The sequence below is a fragment of the Podarcis bocagei genome, assembly GCF_964188305.1.
Source record: "Podarcis bocagei genome assembly, chromosome: 6".
Taxonomy (NCBI): domain Eukaryota; kingdom Metazoa; phylum Chordata; class Lepidosauria; order Squamata; family Lacertidae; genus Podarcis; species Podarcis bocagei.
This window is the reverse complement of record NC_138130.1, coordinates 22,165,490-22,184,617: the sequence shown is the minus strand read 5'-3', so window position 1 is coordinate 22,184,617 and position 19,128 is coordinate 22,165,490. Positions and strand designations below refer to the sequence as shown.

At 37.6% G+C, this 19,128-nt stretch overlaps 1 protein-coding gene across 16 annotated transcripts in view; it reads left to right on the top strand.

Annotated features, from left to right (window-relative positions):
* The window catches only part of DOCK9 (dedicator of cytokinesis 9), a 107,155-nt gene that overhangs the window by 50,224 nt on the left and 37,803 nt on the right, over positions 1-19,128 (top strand). For all 16 annotated transcript variants that reach the window (XM_081198215.1, XM_081198219.1, XM_081198223.1 and 13 more), the window contains exons 8-28: positions 458-632; positions 1,451-1,518; positions 4,213-4,287; positions 4,385-4,525; positions 5,083-5,286; positions 5,380-5,502; positions 7,359-7,441; positions 8,196-8,318; positions 9,204-9,283; positions 9,364-9,551; positions 9,694-9,759; positions 11,023-11,115; positions 12,777-12,900; positions 13,290-13,411; positions 13,990-14,076; positions 14,556-14,645; positions 15,603-15,718; positions 15,856-15,925; positions 16,029-16,154; positions 17,260-17,331; positions 17,956-18,102. In XM_081198215.1, coding sequence (XP_081054341.1) covers positions 458-632; positions 1,451-1,518; positions 4,213-4,287; positions 4,385-4,525; positions 5,083-5,286; positions 5,380-5,502; positions 7,359-7,441; positions 8,196-8,318; positions 9,204-9,283; positions 9,364-9,551; positions 9,694-9,759; positions 11,023-11,115; positions 12,777-12,900; positions 13,290-13,411; positions 13,990-14,076; positions 14,556-14,645; positions 15,603-15,718; positions 15,856-15,925; positions 16,029-16,154; positions 17,260-17,331; positions 17,956-18,102 — 2,373 coding nt within the window. The remainder of the gene's footprint in view (positions 1-457; positions 633-1,450; positions 1,519-4,212; positions 4,288-4,384; positions 4,526-5,082; positions 5,287-5,379; positions 5,503-7,358; positions 7,442-8,195; positions 8,319-9,203; positions 9,284-9,363; positions 9,552-9,693; positions 9,760-11,022; positions 11,116-12,776; positions 12,901-13,289; positions 13,412-13,989; positions 14,077-14,555; positions 14,646-15,602; positions 15,719-15,855; positions 15,926-16,028; positions 16,155-17,259; positions 17,332-17,955; positions 18,103-19,128) is intronic.

Genomic DNA, 19,128 nt, shown 5'->3' with positions numbered 1-19,128 from the left:
AAGCACACAGATATTATATATTTTAAATAAATTAGTTATTTATCTTACTATTATAAAACAATTCATACAATAATTTAACCTAAAAGTAATTCTTATATTGGCTCTACATCGTCCTATATCTACACATTTCATATTTGTTTTGATTGTTATATGTTTAGAGCTACACACCAAAATTTACACCGTGCCTAAAACATATGCTTAGATTTAATTCTGTGAATGTGAAGCTAGAATCTCTTTCCCACTTGCCAAGAAAAAGCAATAAAAAAGGTCTTCAAAAAGTTAACAAGTTCTGCAAGCTCCAGGGATTTATGTTGAACATGTTCATGCACGATACTTTTCTCCACTTCAAACAGTTACATTTGCCCAATGCTTATATATGTGTGATGACCTCAGATGACAAAAATAAATAAATAAATCCATTGCAGGTAACATGTTAATATCCTTTATTATATTGCAGAACAACAAAGTCCGGCGTTTTGCCTTTGAGCTTAAAATGCAAGACAAGAGTAGCTATCTTCTTGCAGCAGACAGTGAAGTAGAAATGGAAGAATGGATTGCAACTCTAAACAAAATTCTTCAATTAAATTTTGAAGCTGCAATGCAAGAAAAAAGAAATGGAGACTCCCATGAGGGTGAATGCGAGTTACATTTGCTCAGTAATTTAGAAAATGTGATGCACTAAAATAAAGATTTGTAAGGATTTGTGGCTACTAAATACAATATAGTAACTACACACTTCACTTTATTCAGCCACTGCATGAAATACTTTGTTTCTTTGTGCAGCTGCTAGCTAACATCAACATTCTTGAAGGGATTACCCCTTCCACTAAAGCCCCAGTTGTCTTCTTGCATTTGCAGGGGTGGCAGGTTTCTTAAGTTGGACCATTTCCCCTTTAGATTTGGGATCATATTGTCAACCTTATGAAGGGAAGGGGAAGGGGTCAGGTTAAATCTGCATCTTGTTCAGCATTCAGTTTCCAACAATGGCCAGGCAGAAGCCTTTCAGAGGGCTGAAAACAGCAGCCCTCCCTTGTTGCTTCTCCCCAGTATCTGGTACTCAAGAGTTATGTGAACATGGCGATTTTATCTACCTGTGATTACTAATACTGTTAATACATCTATCTACCATGACTATGTCTAGTCCTTTTAAAATTTATGCTTGCCATCATCTGAAGTGGCCTTAAAGAATTATCTGAATGATTTGGTGATGACGAAACTGTGAACCATTTTATTTAGGGAGTGCTTAGAGTTATCACAGTAAAAAGCAGCTGGTCCATTAGATGGTACCTAGGATAGAAAAAAGTATTGTGGGAATGGCTGATTACAGCAAAAACATCTCGTTAGAATTTGCCTTCTCCATATTTCAAGTTAATCCTTACAACATTTTGGTTATAGCACTTTCCTAAAGTCATCAGTGAATTTTTATAATTTCACTTTTTAAAATTTCCAGATGATGAGCAAAGCAAGATGGACAACTCCTCATCCAGTATAGATAGCTATTTTCCTGAAAGTGCCAAGGTAATGTGCTTTTTAAAATTTTAAAGTATGATATGTCAATAAAGGAATTACAAAATCTAATCCTAATTATGGGAGCACTGCTGACTGTGTTGCAATTTGATTTATGATACCTTCACACCATAAATGTTCTTTTGCTGAATGTATATCAGACGAGTATTTTTGAAATAGTTATTTAATAGTCTCTAAATCTTACAAAGAAGTTAATGTAGTTTTCCCCTCCATTGATAACCAAAACCACTCCAACATGAAGTTGCTTTTTTGCACGTTTATACCACTTATACTGAAGAATGTAATGGGTGGACTAGTCTGTCTAGTTTAACTAAAGCAATCTATGGAGGCTCGACTGTAAGACGGATGATAGTTTCCAGTATCAGATCTGTGATTCATCAACTAAAGCCTCCGTGCTCTGCCATCTTTTTTTGCTGCTAAAAATTATTCACTTATTTTTAAAAGGTAGCATTCCCTGCTCAAAAACAGACTTCTTGTTCTGTCTGGGCAATGGAAAGACTGAGCTTTTAAGATAAGCTTCTCTGTGCCATCATGAGTGTGCCTAGATAACAATATGCTGGCCTTGAACTTCCTAAAGTAAGACAAATAAAAGTTACTTATCTAACAGTGCTTGGTGATTCCAGGCACTGGGTAGCAAGATCAGTGAGAAAGAGAGGGAGTAGAGCTACATTAGTAGCATTCTTCATAGAATTGCATCTCCTTGGAGTTCCTCCTACTACAGAAAGTTGCTCCCTTCATCCCAGTACCCAGTGATGCTGGATGCATTTAACAAGCATAAACTAATCACCTATCTGTGATAGATGGGACTACATTTTGTTAATTTATTGAAGTTAAGCTGGATATAAAACTTAAAGTGTGAAGAATTCTAAAATTTGTACATTTTAATGCACATATACTGTGAAATAGGAAATGTTTTGGTTTATAGGCAATAATTGAGATTTGGCTCCTCCTTGAAAGTCTGAACACCTGCTTATTATATCTAATCTTGGTGCCACAAATGCAGCTTCCTGTTTCCGTGAATGCTAGAATCTATTTTGGCATCTATGTTTTTCTTGTATGTTCCCCTGCCTTCCAGGGGCTGTGTACTTTTAGTTGCTCTTTACGATCAGCTGATTTTGTTTTGTTTTGGAACCTCTCCAGAGAATTCCTGAGTGCTGTGAACTAGGCTCTAATGCTCACCATCAATCTGTTAGCTATCTTTTTCTATACAGAAACAAATTTACGTTTTACATAGGCATGGAGAACCTGTAGCCGTCCAGATGTTGTTGAGCTCCAACTCCTATCCTCTTCTATTGGCCATACAGAGGATTTAATGGAGTCCAGTAGCATTTGGAGAGAATGTACAGGTGTCCCATCCATGTCTTAAGCATTCTCAAAAGTGACACAATGTGTGCCCTATATATTTTGGATGCTTTCTTGTTTTGTTTGGTTTTTAAAAAACTTTGTAGCAGAATTTCCAATTGTAATATGCTACTTATCATACATTCTTCTCTTAATTTTTACAAAGTATCATTGCAGAGGTTTTGTTTTGTTTTGCAGAGTTCACTGTGCCATCCTAATTCTTAGTGTAGTGCCAAAATCTCCTGTCACAGTCTTCTTTAGTTTCGAACCAAAATAATTCTAGACAGGATGTATGTTGGTCAGGAAGGTTGTGTTTTAGTACAAAAATAACTGAAAAGTAGTTCTTGCAAAAATAAACTTTATTCCTGGAGAACTGTGCAGAACTGAATATGTTGCCAAATGTGAAAGTTTGCCCCATTGTTACACTATAAACTTTGTCTCAATGACTTAATACTTCCTCTTCATTTTATTAGTTTTTCTTCTCATAAGAACAGGCACTGCACTATTTCCTTAACCTTGGCACTTGTTACAGTGATTCCTTTTCAACTTTTTGTTTTTCAACTGCTCACACTCTTGATATACCTGATATACCTTTCCATACTTTGCAATGTAAGCAAATATGTATGCTTCAGGGTTACAAAATCTCTGAGGATGTACTTTTGGAAGCACCTACTTGGATTGTGTCTGGGTAATAATTAGAATAGTAGTAGTAGTAGTAGTAATAATAATAATAATAATAATAATAATAATAATAATAATAATTAATAATAATAATTTATTTATACCCTGGCCACTTTGGGTGGCTTCTGACAAAATACTAAAACTACAAACATCAAGCATTAAATACTTCCCTAAACAGGGCTGCCTTCAGATGTCTTCTAAAAGTCAGGTAGTTGTTTATTTCCTTGACAACTGATGGGAGGGCGTTCCACAGGGCGGGTGCCACTACCGAGAAGGCCCTCTGCCTGGTTCCCCAGGGAGGGCATTCCCTGTGGCATACCCTAAAGCTTTGGAACTCCCTCCCCACAGAGGTGCATATGACACCTTCATTATACAGCTTCCAATGAATGCTAAAGATGCACCTCTTTACTCTGGTTTTTGACACTTGAGATGTACATTTTTAGGATCCACTTTGCTTCTGTGATTTTACGTTGTTTTAATCTGTTATATTTGTGAGAACTCTGTGAAATGGTACCAATTATTCACTTCTCTCTAGAAATATTCCATAAGTAAACTATTGTTTATTGCAAAGAAAAATCGTAACATACGTTTACAGTTAAAGAATCAACCTTTTGTGTTTGTAGTAAAAATCCTGTTTTAAAATATTAACTTATTATTTTGCAGAGTTCCAGAGATTCTGAAATCAAATTCAAAAGTGAAAGCAGAGTGAAACTCTTTGCATTGGATCCAGATGCACAGGTTAGATAATTTGGTAGGAAAATTGAGAATTTTAAAGAAATAATTATTCTTTTTTGGCAAGTGAGACATTGCTTTCTCTCTTCTATTTATTTTAAAGAAACTTGACTTCTCTGGTATTGAGCCAGAAGTAAAACCATTTGAAGAGAAGTTTGGGAAGAAGATTCTGGTGAAGTGCAATGATTTATCTTTCAATCTGCAAAGCTGTGTGGCTGAAAATGAGGAAGGACCAACAACAAATGTAAATACTTCTGAGAGTTCTCAAGTCTCTTGATGTTGGAATGATGAATCAATATCATGCCTAAATCCCCCCCTTCAGTTACCCCCTTGATATATTAATGGATGTTTAGAGAAAATAAAACAATGAGGGACATAACTGCACCTGTAGATGTTTGTTAAGATTTTTATGAACCAGCCCAGAAGCAGAATGAGTGGCTATTGCCAGCAGAAAGAGAGAAAACAGGAAAGGCATAAGTTGTGCGGAACTTCATGAGTAATTGTTAGTTGTTGATTACATAGCAAACATTGTAGTGTCATATTATAGTGTGTGGATTTTTGTTGTTGAATAAAATACATTTTCCTAAAAGAGAGCCTAAAATCTTTACATATTCAGTGGTATAAGGTATTTGGCTCTCTAAATTATAGAGGTTCTAAAATACAATTCCAACACATTGAATTTATAAAGTAAAAGTCACTGTATAATATAATAACTGCTCTTCCTATGTGCCGATTATCAAGTACCCATTATTTCTTTGCCTGATTGCCATGTTTACTGTTTTTTTTTTTTTTAATGCCCAGGTAGAGCCATTTTTCATAACACTGTCACTTTTTGATATAAAAGAGAACCGGAAGATTTCATCAGATTTCCATGTGGATTTGAATCATAGCACAGTGAGGAATATGCTAGGTAGTGCATTTCAACAGGTATTAAATGACAGCAGTGATTGCTTACATCGGATTCAAGATATTATTCCAGAGATAATGTTACAATATCCCAAACAGGTAAGGAATAAAGAAGTCACTATTTCCCCTTCTTTGCAAAATAAAGGCCTCTATTTTCATTTCAGTGTCAATAAACCAAGCATTTATTTTCAGGGAATATTCTCAGTGACGTGTCCACATCCTGATATATTTTTAGTGGCCAGAATAGAGAAAGTCCTGCAAGGGAGCATTACCCACTGTGCTGAACCATATATGAAAAGTTCTGATTCTTCTAAGGTATACTCTTGACTGTTTGACATCCCATTTGTAAGTCTCAGTTTGTTTGCAATGCCATATACACTGGAGTATTAAAATGTAGTACATATATTCAAGGCAAATGAACTTTTCAGGGTCAAAGATCAGATCAGATTCTGAATCCTTTGTTAAACATGAAAGTTCAAAATGTGGTGCAATATCTTCCTTGAATGTTATGGCTCAGTGCAGACATCACAAACCAGGTCTTCTCAGCTGTAGTTTGGAGATACACTAGGGGCTTTCAGGTTCTGTTCCTTCTCCCTCTTTTCTCCCTGCTTTCTTGAAAGTTCAGTCTTTCACTTCCTGGCTTTTTCTAACTGTAATTTGCTATGACATCAGAGATGGAGAAGGGACGTGGGTGGCGCTGTGGGTTAAAGCACAGAGCCTAGGACTTGCCGATCAGAAGGTCGGCTGTTCGAATCCCCGCGACGGGGTGAGCTCCTGTTGCTCGGTCCCTGCTCCTGCCAACCTAGCAGTTCGAAAGCATGTCAAAGTGCAAGTAGATAAATAGGTATCTCTCCGGCAGGAAGGTAAACGGCGTTTCTGTGTGCTGCTCTTGTTCGTCAGAAGCGGCTTAGTCATGCTGGCCACATGACCCAGAAGCTGTACGCCGGCTCCCTCGGCCAATAAAGCGAGACGAGCGCCACAACCTCAGAGTCGGTCATGACTGGACCTAATGGTCAGGGGTCCCTTTACCTTTACCAGAGCTGAAGAACTGTTGTTAGTGCCTTGCTTTCAAGCCATCATTTGCTGACCCACTTCAAACCTGCCATAGTCAAAGGCACCAACATAACAAAAATAGTCATAAATAAGAAATAAATCATTAAAAAATACACAACCAAGCCAAACAATTTCCAAATAAATCACAAGATCTAAAATAAAGATACAAAAAATGAAGCGGCAACCCCCAACACCAACACCACCACCACCAAACAACACCCCAACTCAATCTGTTCAGCAACCCCAGCTTTTGTAGCTGAAATCAGTCAGGGCCCCGCAGAACTCGAGCTGAGCTTCATGGTTGCCTTGAACACGCATACAAAATTTCACTCTGATGCCCCTAGCGCAATTCAGACATTATAAATCTGGTCCTCCAAATCCTATTTGGAAACTTAAGAACATACCACTGGCTCCTCACCATTTGTGTGTAGGATTCCTCTTCCCCTTTGATTTATTCTGCCTATAATTGTTGTACTTACGTATTTTGTACTTACGTATTTTTTTGTGTTGTACGCTGCTTTGAGCATGGTTGGAACTGTGGAAAGGCAGAATGTAAATAATACCATGTATATATGCATTTTAATAATCAAGTAAAGTAACAGAAATGGGAAAAGGAAGAACGGAACCCAGGTACTTGGTGAGAATAATTATAACACATATAGATGTGTATGTGTCTTGCTCCATACTGTGTCTTGGCTACTATTGTGAGTAATAGTGTTAAAAACCTAAAATCTTCGCCAGTACCTTCCAATCCAAAATTCCCAGTCTGGGAAAGAGTCCCTTCTTGTGGTCCTGTCAAGAAGAATACAGTGGTACCTCTGGTTATGAACTTAATTTTTTTCGGAGGTCCGTTCTTAACCAGAAACCGTTCCTAACCTGAGGCTCGCTTTCACTAATGGCCTCCTGCTGCCGCCACCGCGCGATTTCCGTTCTCATCCTGGGGAAGATTTCTTAACCCGAGGTACTACTTCCGGGTTAGCAGAGTCTGTAACCCGAGGTACCACTGTATCATGAAGGATGAGTATTTGAGATAAGTCATTATCAGTGGAAGTGAGGTTAAATAAATAAACCAAATGTTATTTGATGAAAAACTTATGTATTTCTATTATCATTTACAGGTTGCTCAAAAAGTTCTGAAAAATGCAAAGCAGGCATGTCAGCGGCTAGGACAGTACAGAATGCCATTCGCATGGGCAGCTAGGTAAAGACTGGGGCTTATTTTCTTCAAAGTGTATTAAGTTGTGTGCCTTTTTATTTTAGTCAAAACTCAATTTAGTATTTGGGACAGAATTCCTTGCATTTAGTGGGCAAGGCTAAAGTCACTCTCAACCTACTGTATTTAAATCACAGGACTTGGAAAAAACCAGATACTATTTTAGAAAAATACATTGTGTAGGTTAGGAGTTCCCAAACTGTGCTCTGTTAACCACCAGTGGTCTGTGAGCTTTATTCAGGTGGTCTGTGGTGTTTCTGTGGATTTGTGGCTGAGAACACAAATTCACTGTATTAAATATTCATGCTGATTTTTAATTGTGTTTTTATTGCTTCTTGTTGTATTTTATTTCATTACAATCTGCATTCTACAGCATTCAAATTATAATCAATAAAATGCATTATATAAGAAATAAAAGAAGCACTAAAAGTACAATTTTAAAAAATCATGCCGCTTCTTGCTCATTGCATTACAGTTGCTGCAACATGCAGAAAAATCATTAAGTAGTCTGCCAAGACCCTCAGTAATTTTCAAATGCTCCATGGGGAAAGAAGTTTGGAAACCACTGGTGTAGGTAGTAATATGTATTGTTGCACAATAAATGTTGGCTTCCTTTCTTGGGAGCATTTATGCATATTTCAGTGGATCAGGGTTTGCCAATCTAATTTCAAGATGTCAAGCTGTAGTTTTTTTCTCTGTTTCATTTTGTAATGAGATTCTTATATAAGAGTTCATGTTTCAGGACACTGTTTAAGGATGCATCTGGGACACTAGACAAAAATGCACGATTTTCAGCACTCTACAAACAAGACAGTAACAAGCTCTCAAACGAAGACATGCTTAAATTGTTAGCTGATTTCAAAAAGTGAGTACTGTACATATTTATTATTTAGAATACTTACATCCTGCATTATTTTCCTTAAGGGCTCTTAAAGCAGCACCTGTCACCTTTGTTATATATCTTTAGGTGCCAAGTAGGAATATTCCTCTTCTCCCAAGCCTTTGGCTAATTAAACAATCTATGGCCTTTTAAACTATGGGGTATTGTTTTTGTTTGCTACTATGTTGTATGGGGTTTTTTGTGTGGTTTTATATTGTAAATTATTAAATTTCTATACAGGGCGGTATAGAAATTTAATAATAATAATGTGGCTAAGACTAATTCAAACAAATAAAGTAATATCTCTTGAACTGAGTCTGCAGCAAGCTTCTTTCCGTAAAGAAAACAATCTGAGTATGAGTGGAAGTGCTTTCTACTCATGCAAGTACAACTTCAGAGCCAAATCTGTTTTCACATACTGTACATTTGTCAAGTGCTTGCTGTTTATTATGGAGGGCGGAGGCACCAAAGAAGGCCTTATTGAGTGCCATCATACCAAAGGCTCTGGGTTGGCCTCTCCTGTTTTAAGGTTTCCATTAAATGGGTGCTGTGGAAGAATGAATTTTTTTTTACAAACAGATTATAGGTGAAAAGTCTGGACTGAAGACAGTGGTCAGTACAGCTGTTCTTGTCATAAGGCTAAAAAAGTCAAGTCTGTGAGGGTCAAGTCGTCAAGGGAAGTTGCTAAATTGGGCTTGATGTGGTTTCAGTGAAAAGCTGCACAAATTTAGGAGATAATCTCTCTGGAAAAAGACTTTGTCATGCTTTCCAAGCCTTTTGGGGTGTTTCCTTTCCTATTTGAGTTCTGCTGTATTATCCATCCCGAGTGATTTTTCTGTTGAGTCACTTTGTTTTTTCCTTCTTCCATAGACCTGAAAAGATGGCCAAGCTACCCGTTATTTTAGGAAATCTAGACATAACAATTGATAATATTTCTCCAGACATCCCAAGTAAGTATAGAAAAGTACTTTTAAATAGCTGAGAAGCATTTTTTCTTCAATTTTTTTATTGGTTTTTAATATATTTTCAGATTTTGTTAGCTCATCATACATTCCCATGAAACAGTTTGAAAACAGTACCAAGACAGTAGTAACGTTTGAAGTAGAGGAGTTTGTTCCCTGTATACCAAAACACACTCAGCCTTTCACCATCTACAACAATCACCTTTATGTTTATCCAAAGCACTTGAAATATGACAGTCAAAAGTCATTTGCAAAGGTGAGTTAATGGGCCACTAATAACATTCAGATTCAAGACCAAATTGAATCTGAATTGAATTTGGTGTTCTTTCTTGGAAGTTTTGGTTGCTTATCTGGCACTTCTTAGGAAAAACAAAAATCTCTTTATGTGCTCTTTTTAGGCAAGAAATATTGCAGTTTGCATTGAATTCAAGGATTCAGATGATGAAGATTCCATACCTCTAAAGGTTTGTTGATCTGACTTACAGATATTTATTCAAAAACTCACTGCTTATTATTCTGTGCAGGTAAGGTGTCCTCAAGTAGGAACTCAACCTCCCCCTAGTAGTTGAAGGCAGGAATCAGTTTGCTTCAGAATACGTTTATGGCCTTTTCAATTAGATTGAGTAACATTTCCTTTAGTAGGGCTTTTTTGTACTTGTAGACAAGTATTGAGCAGGCTTCCTCAACCTCGGCCCTCCAGATGTTTTGAGACTACAATTCCCATCACCCCTGACCACTGGTCCTGCTAGCTAGGGATCATGGGAGTTGTAGGCCAAAAACATCTGGAGGGCTGAGGCTGAGGAAGCCTGGTATTGAGTATGTGATCCTTCTGATGATTTCAGTGAAAAAAGAGAGTACTGATTATTCAGACATGCTTTTCTCAGTAAAGTAATATGAAGAGTATGCTTTAATCACAGCTGCTACCTAATTTTGGTTTATGTGTCCCTTACATTTGAATATAGTTTCTAGGTGATGCAGTGCCATCACATACATATGTGAATTTATAGAATAACTTAGGCAAAAAGACAGGTTTCTGCTTATGGTCTAAAATCGTAGACATCAGTCTAGTTGCATAAAACAACTATAGTTCTTGTGTGGTTGTCATACATTGAGTGGGAGCTTTGGTTTATCTAGGCCCAGCACTATATACTTTGACTAAAATCAGTTCTCTAAGGCAGGGGTGGGAAACTTTGGGTCCAGGGGGCAATGCACTTCAGTATGCCCCTTAGGACTCTTCCCTACCTATCCTCAGGCCTTCTCTGCATCCTCCTCATATGCTTTTGCCTGGTTGGAATGTGACCTTGAAACATGATAACACTTCTTGTTTACCTAATGGAGATTGGGTGTGTGTGTGAGTGTGTGTGAGAGAGAGAGAGAGAGAGAGAGAGAGAGAGAGAGAGAGAGACTTTTGTATGGCTGGAATGTGGCCCAGTTAATCAGTTAATCCCATAGGCAGACCGTGGAGGCTTTCCCAAGAGGGAATGTGACTCTTGGCTGAGAAAGTTTCTCCTGCTATATAAGGTATCAGGCGGATAAATTTCCCAGCCCTGCTACCTGAGATCCTTTCACTAGGCTGTATTTTGGCATGTTGCTGCAAGTGTTGTGTTTACATAATGTTATGGGAAGTTCTCTTTGGATTTTTCAACAGCACATCAAAAAATGTTTCATTCATGTTCTTGACCTAAAATACAATGGAATAAGTCTTTCTTTTGTTATTTGATTTTTAGTGCATCTATGGCAGACCCGGTGGATCAGTATTTACAAGACAAGCATTTGCTACAGTTCTGCATCATCACCAAAACCCAGAGTTTTATGATGAGGTAACCCATTATATACTTGCCAGTTTCCAAAAACATAGATGAGATGAGAGTGGAACTGGTTCCTTGAATTAGAGTGCAACTGTCTCAATCAATTTATCAGGTAGCCGTAGGCAAGCTAGCATCTGTCTGCCTCAGTTTCCATCTTACAGTCCTGTTGTAAGCATACCTAGAATAATGCATGTTAAGCGCTTTGAGTGTCTAGGAAAGATAGTAGGATGAGATGGTATAATTTCTCTCAGATTACCTGTTTTATCTACTAAAACCAGAGCTCTATAGTTTTCTGAAGAATTGGGGGGGGGTGCAGGATACAGCTCATTTTAGGGATTATTCTATGGATGTACGAGTGGAAAAGAGATCTTACTTGCTTATCACCATTACATAAATTCCACGTTGACTTGTGACCCTTTTCTGCATACTAAGGGGGTTAGTATATCTAAATCATTTAGGAGAAGAAGAGGAACCCTTTGTGGTCTGTTATGAATAGTTTGTGGAAAACTTTACTGATAAAACAGCTAGAATCCATTTTGATTTTGACTTCTCATTTAAAGAAGGTCACTGATTGTGCCCATGGTATCTGCTTGAGGTTTGAAGCCCATTGTAGTTGCTGACAGCTTCCAGAGGAGGTCTGTTCTGTTGGGTAGCAAAGTTAATGCCTATCTGGTGTTGCACCTGCAACCACTGGGAGAAATCTCCTAGAGATTTATGGTTGCATGCCCCTCTCCTTTCCCTGCATGTTTCCTAAATCTGCCCCAGGGGTTCCCCTAACTATCCAGAGCAAATTTAGGGTATGCAATAAAAGCCGCTACATGAGTGTAACTGTTGAAAGATGTCAAATTTTTTAAAAAATGAATTTTATTGGGGTTTTGTTTATTTATTGTGAGCTTCTTTTTGAGCCCTTTTTAGAGCCAAAAATCAAGGTGAAATCTACACACATATAAAAACCATTCTGAAAATGCTTTTTTAAAAAAAGCCATAAGGCTCACCATCGCCATCTAGTGTCACATTGTATATTGCACACTTAAAACATTTTATTTGCAGCTGTATAGCAGAGTCCCAAGGCAAATAGGTCTCAAAACTGCCTCAGATATACATATGAAAAAACATTGTCATTGATACGTCTCATGTTAAAATTCTTCAACACATATGAAGCTAGAATTCTGTTGGGTATAATTGTTCTAGTCCAGCCTTGTTGCATATTTAAACTCATATATTCACTTTTGTAACTTAATTAGAACTTTTAATGGTAGCACTTTACTACTGTATTTTAATACTGTACACTTAAGATTATATTAAGCTAAAATCATGCAAGCTAGTCAAAATCTGTATATGCTACCCATTCCATTTTAGATAGCCCCCACCTAATTCATTTGATCATGCAGTGCACTCCACTATATTGGAGGGAAAGTTCACTGTGTGTATTTCTTTGCATGATCACAGCTGCCACCTCCATTGAAATGATTCTAGAGTTTCACATATATCTGTCTTTTTTTTAAGTGCATATAATCCACTTTTCACCAATTGCTCCCGATGTATGATCTCTTGTTCTAAATTTTGATTTAATTGCATTGAAAATTATTTCCTATATGTACATTTTATGAGGCATACCACGACACTATTGGGAATATTCTCTGAAGCCAAACTTATATGTTTCTTCTTCTTAGATTAAAATAGAGTTGCCCACACAGTTACACGAAAAACATCATTTGTTGTTTACCTTCTACCATGTCAGCTGTGATAGTTCAAGCAAAGGGACTACCAAAAAGAAGGACATAATTGAAGCACAAGGTATGATTGACTTGGATTTTCTGTGTTGAATTCAAAGTCTGACACTCATTTCATAGCTTCTGAAGATTTATCATTAAATCCATCATTTTCTTGTTGCTGGGTTACAATAAAGAGAGTCCAATGCTAAATATATTTACTGACTTTAATAGCATTTTTAGAGAAATAAGTTGACTGTCAATTGCTTTTTAAAATTGAAATTTCACTCTTAACTGCTATAGATAAAAATGGGTGCTTTCTTCCAATGGGTAGAGCCTTTCTTACATGTTTAACAGGATTTTAGCGGGTGAAGTATAAGACCCACCAAGTCTTGCTAGATGAGGCTGTGTTGTGTTACATTATATACTAAAGGTGTGAATATTAGAAATGTTTTTTCTTTGCATTTTTTTTAGTTGGGTATTCTTGGCTTCAGTTGTTGAAAGATGGAAGAGTAGTGACAAATGAACAACATATCCCAGTAGCTGCATACCTTCCATGTGGATATCTCAACAATCAAGAACCTGGCATGATCAAAGTAAAAAAACCCAACAACACAATAATGATTGATTATTTTTCATAGAACTTGATAGGGCAGAGTTGTTAAAACACACACACAAAAGCAAACATTAATTTTTGTATCCAAATATGCAAGATGTTCAAAGTGCATTACTAAATTTTTGTCATTTTCAAATTTTAAAGTGTCAAGCCTGCTTGCTGTATACCTGTTCACTGTCGTGTGTCACTGACTGACTGTGAAATAATTTTTCCTTGCAAATAAATGAAAGCACCAATAATTTATTATGGTTCTTGCTACAGAAAGTACACCATGCATTTCGAATCCTTGGTTTGCCAAACAAGCCATGGTTTAGTGTTATATTTAAACCAGGCCAGAATATCCATATTTGGCATTTGTTAACTCAAGAGTAGATGGGAAATCTTTCATTTGTGCGAAAGAAAGAAACCATTATTCGACAACATATGGTTAATTCATGGTTTGCTTTAAAAAAGCATGGCTTTTCTGCGTTTGCAGACCAGGCCAACATGTCCATATTTGGTGTAATAACAATACTTACGTAATATCAACAGTATTTTAACTTTCTTCTCTATATACAGCATTCTGGTTCTGAAATTAAATGGGTAGATGGAGGCAAACCACTGTTAAAGATTTCAACCCATCTGGTTTCCACTGTATATACACAGGTAGGCTATTCCACTAGAGCTTTTTACCACATTTTTTGAGTTGATTGTGCTGTTAGATTGTACATAACTGGAGGGCAGGGTGACAAAAGTCCGTGTTCAGTGATGGTAGGGCTGAGTTGGAGTAGGTAGGGGGGAGAGAAGTGAAAAATAATTTTTGGTCTTCTGGTGCATATTATAAAATCTTTGCTGTTATAGCACACCAAGCAAGCAAAAGCAAACTTCATAAGCTTTGGCTGTGAGATTAATGTAGTTTCAAGAATCAGGAGTTATGCAAAGTTTAAATTGCTGAGAATTCCGTCACATTGCTTTATTCTTTTTAAGCTTAACTTTAATGGATACTTGAAAGGAGGGACATTTTGGTCATATTTACAGTGGATTTCTTTTATCTAGAGGAAGTGACATTGCAATGGCACATTTGATCAAATCAATTTGAATTATGTATTAATTGACTTAACCTGTTTTTGTCTTTCTTTTCCTAGGACCAGCACTTAAACAATTTCTTTCATTATTGTCAAAAAACTGAGTCTGGAGCTCAAGCCTTAGGAGTTGATCTTGTGAAGTATCTTAAGGTATATAATTTATACCGTGGGTAGGCAAACTAAGGCCCGGGGGCTGGATCCGGCCCAATCACCTTCTAAATCTGGGAATCAGCGTGTTTTTACATGAGTAGAATGTGTCCTTTTATTTAAAATGCATCTCTGGGTTATTTGTGGAGCATAGGAATTTGTTCTCTCCCCCCCCCCAAAAAAATTATAGTCTGGCCCCCTACAAGGTCTGAGGGACAGTGGACTGGCCCCCTGCTGAAAAAGTTTGCTGACCCCTGATATATACCATGGCTTGCTAGTGTAGACTGTCATACTAAATTATAGTTAATCTTCCTTAATTGTGGCTTGACATGTAGCCTGAATTTGAGTCTTCCTGTGGTATGCCACAACGCAACATGCGGGGAGGAAGTGATCACGTGTAACTAGCACATATTTTAGACTTCCTTTATATTTTAGCCATACTATTATATTTTGCCACGCAAAATGTGCACCTTGCAATGTTGCGGCTGCGAAGTATTTTCAACATTTAATCAACATTTATTTCACAAATGTCTTGACAAGTATTTTAACAAGGCAGCATTAGCCACTATCATATTGAACACATGTCATCTTATCCCACAGCATGATGCTTTTGTGCTGATTTCAGTATTCTCTGCTGAATTGCTATTTAATAATGTATCCTGTATATGTATACCTTCAACTCCCAGTGCACTCTCTCATTTACACCATCTGCTTGAAATCTGACAGGCTATGAAATAGCATCAGATGTTGCATAGGAAACCATTTACTTATATTCTTAGATTTCCATGTTTCCTCCTAGAATAAGTTATGTGTAAGTCCTGTTATTTCAATAGAACTTGCTTCCAAGTAAAGTTTCTGAAGATTGTTAGCTTTACACTTCTGATATATATATATATATATATATAGTACGTTTTGATTCTCATACAATTCTGATTTCATTTTATTATTTTCTTAATTTAGAGTCTTCATGCTATGGAGGGCCATGTGATGATAGCTTTCCTGCCTACTATTTTAAACCAATTGTTTAGAGTCCTTACTAGAGCAACCCAAGAAGAAGTTGCAGTGAACGTGACAAGGTAAGCATTTTGATGCAACAGTCCTGGTACATTTAATCACCTAAAAAGCAATTTTGGGGTATTAATTTGCCAAGGTTGTTCTAATTTTTGTCAAAGTACTTTGCAATGATATTTTATGGTCACTTCATTTTGTTTAGGGTTATTATCCATGTAGTTGCCCAGTGTCACGAAGAAGGCCTGGATAGCTACTTGAGGTCCTATGTCAAGGTAGGATTCATACAAAGTTGCTTTATCAAAAATTGTACCATTAACATCTGTAATAATTACTTCTGTATTATGCAAAGCTAATTTCACTTTTTGTCTTGCCAAGTATGCCTACAAAGCAGAGCCTTACATTGCTACTGAATATAAGACCGTACATGAAGAACTTGCCAAATCCATGACAACAATCTTGAAGCCATCTGCTGACTTTCTCACAAGCAACAAGCTGCTAAAGGTATATATTGAAAAAATCATTGATTGCTGCTTTTCTTGGTATTACCTATTTAACTGTGCGGGGTTGTTCTATAACTAGATTGGAGTCTTTAGTGCTGCTGAGGCATTGCTTTTCCATAAAGTGGAATTTACCGTATTTTTTGCACCATAATACTCACTTTTGTCCTCCTAGAAAGTAAGGGGAAATGTCTGTGCATGTTATGGAGGGAATGCCTAAAGGAGCAAAGTGGGAGAGGAGAGGAGCCTTCTCCTCTTATACCCCTCTTCTTCATTATTAGCAGCATCCTTCTCCACCCACCCCACGCGTGTTCCTTCTCCCCTTAAACCCCTCTTCTGCATTATTAGCAGCATCCTTCTCCACACACCCCACGCGTGCTTCTTGTCCCTTCAGTGCTTTTCCTTCCCTCCCCACTTAGAATATTTTTTTTCTTGTTTTCCTCCTCTAAAAACTATGTGCGTGTTATGGTCTGGTGCGTGTTATAGAGCGAAAAATACGGTAAGCGGAGATTCCACACTGCACATAATATACAGATATATTATCCAAGATCTTCCTTTCTTCATGGCTATGAACCTTCTACAGTGGTACCTCGGATTAAGAACTTAATTCATTCTGGAGGTCCATTCATAACCTGAAACTGTTCTTAACCAGAGGTACCACTTTAGCTAATAGTACCTCGGGTTAAGAACTTTGCTTCAGGATGAGAACAGAAATCGTGCTCCAGCGGCAGCAGGAGGCCCCATTAGCTAAAGTGGTGCTTCAGGTTAAGAACAGTTTCAGGTTAAGAACGGACCTCCGGAACGAATTAAGTTCTTAATCCGAGGTACCACTGTACTTTGGTTGTACTGCAACTGCATGCTGTTGCAAAAGATAAAAATGGTGACAAATCAGATATTTTAAAAAGCATGAGGAGATAAGACAGAAAAAGATGGACTGCAACAATTTGACAAAGTTATCTACATTTTTTATTTTAAAAAATGAGTGAACAAAGAGTAGCAATGCCAGTGAAAACCATTTAACAATAATCCCATTAACAATAAACATTTTATGTATTAGAGGTATAAATGGACTGCTTGTATAATGTGTTGATTTTGTTTTGTTTTAATAGTACTCCTGGTTTTTCTTTGAAATTCTAATCAAATCAATGGCCCAGCACCTGCTAGAAAATGCTAAAGTAAAGGTACGTATAATATTCTGAAGAGGCTTGGTAAATGGCTAGGCTTTTAGTCTCCTTAATTCTAGGCACTTCCGATTTTTTGCTGTATGAAAACGGAACAATGCATAAGTCTAGTTATTTCTTTAGTACAGCCTTCCACAACCTCCCAACCTGGTGCCCATCAGCCCCAGCCAGCCTGGCCAGTTTATTTTTATATTTTTGTAACATATGAAGGAGTATCAAACAGAACTATATCAAAGATGTTCCTGCTCTAAATAATCCAACAGCATACATTTTATTAGAACCAACATGGAATAGTTGTGCATGACATAGTCCAGAGAGACAGAAGTCCAATGCCATACTCACCTGTGAAGCTGGCTGGATGACCTTGGGTTGGTCACTATCTCTTAGTTTAACATACTTAACAGGATTGTTGAGAGGATAAAATGAGAGGGGGGAAAGAGAACCACATTGGCTGGAGAAAGGGCAGGATATAAGTCTAGTTAATAATAAACAGATGCCAGTGATATTCAGAAACTTTTTTTGCCTTTTCCTCTTGGTTTGAGTATTTAACTACCAATTCTCAAACACCGCGTAAGGGTAAAAGGATATTTTTGTCAAATTCTGTTGGTTAATTTTTCCCCCTAGTTGTTACGAAATCAGAGATTTCCAGCATCTTATCATCACGCTGTAGAAACTGTAGTAAACATGTTGATGCCACACATTACTCAGAAGTATAAAGATAACCCAGAAGCTTCAAAAAATGCAAACCATAGCCTTGCTGTCTTCATAAAAGTGAGTATGGTTCTTTGTTGGCCTTTCTTGAAGAAGGCTTCACTTAGTCAACATAGCAATACCTGAAGTGTTACGAAAATTTCTCTTTGGCCCACAAGCCAATCTTGGCCTGGCAGGAGGTCCAATTTGCCCCAAACCATGCCCCTGGGTGGATGGGAGCACATTGTTAAATCCAGTAGGGAACAGGCTGCATGCAGCCAAGGCACGGCTGGGGTTTTTTAACTCCCCTGCTGTCATGAGTTAATAACTAGGGGTTAAATCCTGTTCAGTTTGACAGGATTCCATGGAAACTACTTCCTCATTCAGGAGGAGGGTTGTATTGGACTCTTGCTAAACAGCAGCAGCCATCTCAGAAACAAAACTTTACAAGCTCTTGCATTGTGTTTGTGAGAGGAGTGCTTTTTCTCAGCTGATCTGCAAAATGCAGGGGGAAGAAACCAGCTTTTGGCAAATTGGCTTTGGGAGGGACCTCTCTTGCACATGTTAATGCCTGCAAAATGCCAGCTTCTGTCCCCCCACCTCCCCATGGGGAAGGGAGAAAGAACCACTTTGCTTGTCCTGTGTTTGATGCTTTGGGAAGTGTTGAACACAGGGCTAGCAACCTCCTATGTGCAGTATTCCCAAGCACCCAACAGCCACCAGGCTTGGGAACCCTAAGCAAGGGATTTTGACAGGTAGTTGGATGTGCCCCACCACTGTCTTAGCAATTGTTCATGCAGAACTCAAACTGTTCTTAATCTTTTCTTTTCTCTCATGGTCAACATGATACAGCAGGTTTAGAAAGCAATAGCTGGCAATCTCTCTCCCTACCCCACCCCCAATAAATTGGCATATGAAAGAAAAGTATGTGTCAAGAAAATAGATAATGTAAATCTTTGATTAAAGCTGGTTTTGAATGTTCTGCTATTATTTATAGATAGTACTGAGATGATAGAAGGGGCAGCACTTTTGAAATAAAAATCCTGCAGTTCTGGGGTATTTTGATCCTGGATTGATAGTGAAGACTATGAATTCATAGTCTCTCAT